This window comes from Stegastes partitus, unplaced genomic scaffold (assembly GCF_000690725.1).
Source record: "Stegastes partitus isolate 25-593 unplaced genomic scaffold, Stegastes_partitus-1.0.2 Scaffold506, whole genome shotgun sequence".
NCBI classification, from domain to species: domain Eukaryota; kingdom Metazoa; phylum Chordata; class Actinopteri; family Pomacentridae; genus Stegastes; species Stegastes partitus.
In genome coordinates, this window is record NW_007578237.1 from 85,539 (window position 1) to 90,132 (window position 4,594).

General features: G+C 46.6%; 1 protein-coding gene across 1 annotated transcript in view; it reads right to left on the bottom strand.

Moving 5' to 3' along the window:
• The window catches only part of tex2 (testis expressed 2), a 34,225-nt gene that overhangs the window by 9,728 nt on the left and 19,903 nt on the right, over positions 1-4,594 (bottom strand). Inside the window, exons 4-6 of the mRNA XM_008287542.1 lie at positions 4,152-4,352; positions 2,453-2,816; positions 1,471-1,766 (exon numbers count right to left, since the gene is read on the bottom strand). Coding sequence (XP_008285764.1) covers positions 1,471-1,766; positions 2,453-2,816; positions 4,152-4,352 — 861 coding nt within the window. The remainder of the gene's footprint in view (positions 1-1,470; positions 1,767-2,452; positions 2,817-4,151; positions 4,353-4,594) is intronic.

Sequence of the window (4,594 nt, forward strand, 5' to 3'; positions counted from 1 at the left end):
ACATAACTTGTAGAAAATGGGTATAACATGTGACCTTTAAAACTAACCTCTGAATTTTTCTTACCAAAATGCGCTCGATGTTTCATCGAGGTCTAACATTGACCCTCTATGCACCTGCCATTAAAACGCTTCGTATGTTAAGGCGAAGTGTAAATGCAACTTGTGCAGTCTGACCCATTCTTCAGAGAATAAACCACCCAGCAAACTGAACGCTGACACTTTCTGGAAGTTCTACAGGTGATACACTGCGGCTACATTCCAGATCACACACCTTTTCTTTTCACATCCAGTTTATCCTGCAGCTGCCCCTCTAAAGCATGGACTGTTAGTTAGTGTTCTGTTAGTACTGTTGCGTGCTGTATGTACACACACAGGACATGATAATTCATCATAATATTGCACCTTTGGCTCTGACCATCTTGCCGATACATCCACCGTCGTCTGTGGTGCGAAATCAGCTGTCATCTGTGTGTCTCGGCTCGAGCTTGTCTACGCTCGTGTGAGACGCTGTGATGTATGTGGTGTGTTTTCTGCAAAGGATTGTGGGTCAGAATGGCCAGAAATGCTGGCTACTGCAAAACGAGACCAGATGAATGCTGCAGATGAGGCATAGTAAATGCTTGTTACAGTCTGGAGGTATTATTATTGGACCCTATGTGTTCTGTTGTAGAGATGAACGACACCAGTTCACGGCAGTCCTTCTCCTTCTGAATGAAAATTAGAAAAATACACGTCAACACCAGTTGGAAATAAAAAGTTGTGTGATTTAGGCGTCATTATTGAGACCAGATAGCTCTGTTTGTGCATCAGCTGTCATCATCAAAAGCAGGAGTTGATCTCAATCCCACTGCTTCATGCTGCTGCTGATGATTGAAAACTCTACAGTGAACCTTTGAGCGAACATGGACTGGTTTAGTTTGTACTGTGTTTAAGGCTACATCCACATTAATCAGCTTCAAAGCTGTAACTTTTGCTGTTTCCACAACATAAAGTGGAGACGCTGCTGAGCCCTGTTTAGTTTGGTTGCATTTAGTCTGGATGGAAAGAAACGGAGATTTCAGGAGACAATGATGCAGACACCCACGTTGGCTTCATGATTGGCTCTTGCTATTTACTGCGTGTCCTTGTCTGATTTTTTATTCATTATATCTTGTTAATCTTTTCTGGATGACAACAAAGACATGAGCTTGTGTTTTTCAATTCAGTCACAGTTCAAGCAAGCAAATCTCTGGTTTAAGCGGCTCGACTAACTAACCAACCCTCTGCTTCTACACCAGATCCAGTGTAAATGAATGGACATGATGAGCATTTGCTGGCGTGCTAGCATGGACGGAGATCATTTCTGAAACTGTCATCTGAACTGAGGTGTTTTACAATGAAAGCATGTTCATGTGGACGTAGAGAAGCAGACCCCAGGGGCTTCTGGGTAACCTCTAGGGCACTCTGCTTCTTTTCACACATCTGTCGTACCTTTTTGGTAGCTTTGGGGCTGCTGTCCGGGCTGTGTCCGGGGCTGTCGGTGGCAGTTGGGCTTCTCGGGGGCGCCTGGGGGTTCACATATTTGGCCATGTAGACGTTGTAGTCCAGCAGCATCTTCTGCTTGGTCCCCGCGGCGGAGCAACAGGACGGAGCGGCGGAGGCGTCTCTGGGCCTCGGCTGGGACTGAGGCAGCTCCTCCAGGCTTCCCCGGCTGCTGCTCCGGCTGTCAGCCTCCAGGCCTCCACCGGACTGGAGGCTGCTACTGCGGCTGTGGGAGGGCAGGAAGGCTACAAGTGGACGGGATGTGGAGAGTGAGAGGAGGGGGGTGTTGGAACACAATTAAGCATCAACAGCGTTTTCAGGGATTCCAATCAATACATGCTTTCATATGCACACTCAAAACTTGGCTACCCTGGCATAGTTAGCGTCTCTTTTGTCCTCCTGTCTCCCAGCTTACTGCGGCACTCTGAATTAGCATTCTTTATATAACGTGACACACACTCATCCTCTCTGTGCCTCCTATTACCACTGAAATAGTCACTCTCAACATAATTGTTATGTATATCCACAAAACAGGCTGATATTTAAACCGTCTCCGTGGTAATCCTGTCCACCCTGCGCTGCCTTTATCGCTGGACCCGCACAATGCTAGTGATTCTCTTTGTATAGGGCCTTATCCTTACAGGCTTTTATCCCACAGTGGAAACCAGCGCTGTAATATGCTGCTTCTCTGTGCATGTAATCCTGCTGACCCATTCACACTCATCTGTTCACTCAGTTGAGGGGATTGGCAGTCCCTAAGCTGCGGCTTATACACAGATCTGATTGCGGCGCAGTTATGTACTCAAGAGAATGGATATTCTGACAGCGGGGAGAGATGTGAGTCTGCAAAAACAGTGTGTGTGTGGACAGGCGGTCACAACTCCACATGAGTGTGTTTGCACCTCGGTGCCCGTGACAGTGTGCAGCTCACCACTCTTGCAGATTCCAGCCAGACTTCCACTTCTTCCTTCCGACTTCATCCTGGACGCCAGAAGAAATCTCCGGAACCACTCCTCCTTCTCCCGACCCGTCCTCCCAAACAGGTAGATTGTCAGGTCTCCTCCTCCAGACGCTGGTCTTTTGGGCTCCTCTACTAAAGCGCATCCTTCAGCTTTCTCTCCCTTCTCAGTTCGTTCTAACTTCTCACTCAGTCCTGGTAGTTTGTCCTCCCCAGCTTCAGGCCTGTCTCCCTGGGCCTTGGACATGAAGTCCTCCTGCTTGGCCAGCTCGATGCAGATGGGGTACTTCTTGTTCCAAACTCTCTTCCTCGCCAGGCTCTGGGGCATCAAGTAAATCTGTGGAATATGGAGACCCAGTTAGAAAAAATTACCACAAGATGATGATGATGAGCGATCCATTTTGTTGTCTTGGCACAGCAGAAAGCACCACCAAACAGTCCCATAGTAATGTTGTTCACAGATACACTGATGTGGCAAATTAGCCTTGGGTGGGGTGTGACTGTCAGCAACTGGGAGCTTGAAAAGTTTGGAAAACATGAGCAAAACCAGAGAATACAGGCAGGATGACTCATGTTTATGTTTTATTATATTTTTTATAAACTCAATAGACAGCTCAACCGCTCACGTTGCACTTTGCATATATACACATGTATATAGTATCATTTAATTTATTTATTCCATCTCCTTTTGCACTGTTTGAAAAGTAGATTTATTTATTTTGCTTATTTTTTTATCCCCTTTTTCTCTCTCTCCCTATATATATATGTATATGTATATTTATTTCTTGTGTGTTTATTCTTATTTTTATTCAGCTAAATATTGTTTCGTGTGCAACAGGTACGCAAAGCATTTCACCGTGTATGACTGTGTTTGTGACAAATAAAGACCTTGAATCTTCAATCTTGAATCTTCTAACCCTTCCTTTGAACAACAACATCCTAAAAATGTGTCTGTTTTGTTCACAATGCGAGAAGCTTTGCAATCTTGTTTCCGTATTTAGTTGAAGCATTAATTCTTGAGCCAGCTGAACACGTCACCGACACAGATGTCAGCATCGCATGCTCTGCTGCAGCTGAAGCTCGTAGAGCTGTGGAGCTACGGGGCGAAGTCAAACCAGTCAGGCCCTGGCCATGAGCACAAACTGCACTCATGTGCTTATCTCTGAAAAAATCCAGCTTCTATCGAAGCATTTAACGTCAGACTGAGCTCCACAATACCTAACAGGGAATGGAGAGTAGGGGAGCTGATGAAACCTCTGCTCCCAGATTCATGGACACAAGACCTGCCCTCCTACTGTCCAGCCTTCAGATATGCAAAACTGTTGAGTCAGCACACTGATGCACAGCTGTGCATACAAGGTCAGTGGCCTGTGATGCTCACTTCATGTTTACACACAGTATGTGACTCTGAAAATGAGTAGCTTTGTCACTGAACATGACCTATTAGCGAGCATGCACTCAGGCAAAGGCAAATGTAAGGGGACGTGTGCTTGATGTCACTATCTGTTAAGCTTATTATCAAGCACACACACACACACACACACACACACACACACACACACACACACACACACTGAACACGCTGACGTCCCACTCATCTCCTCACTCGCTGTCTGACGTGTATCAGAAAATCTGTCCTCTCACAACCAGCCAGCCTCCACCAGCGGCCCACCTTGCTGTCAGTCAGATCGTAGATCTTCTGGCTGATGTACGTGACGTCGGGTTTCGGCTCATTGTGTGCGGCACGGCGGGAGATGTTCCGGTTGGGTTTGGACAGCCGCAGGACGGAGCCCTCCAGTCGGACGTAAACAGAGTGGGTCAGGGTGGCGTGGTACATCTCTGGGTCGTAGCTGTGGATCTCATTCATCCAGCCCTGAGACAGAGCGGGGGGAAGAGGCAGAGCAGCCTGAATCTAAATCTGCAGTCGCAGCACATTTCCACACAGCAGACAAACAGATCACAGCGTCGCTCGACTGAATTAAGATAAAAATACTACAATGACACACGATAGGCAGAACCCTTCAAAAACCAGACTGAACATTTACTGTACATTTAACACACTTTGGAGGACAACTGGAGACTCAGTATTGTTTCTTATGCTGTATATTTATTATC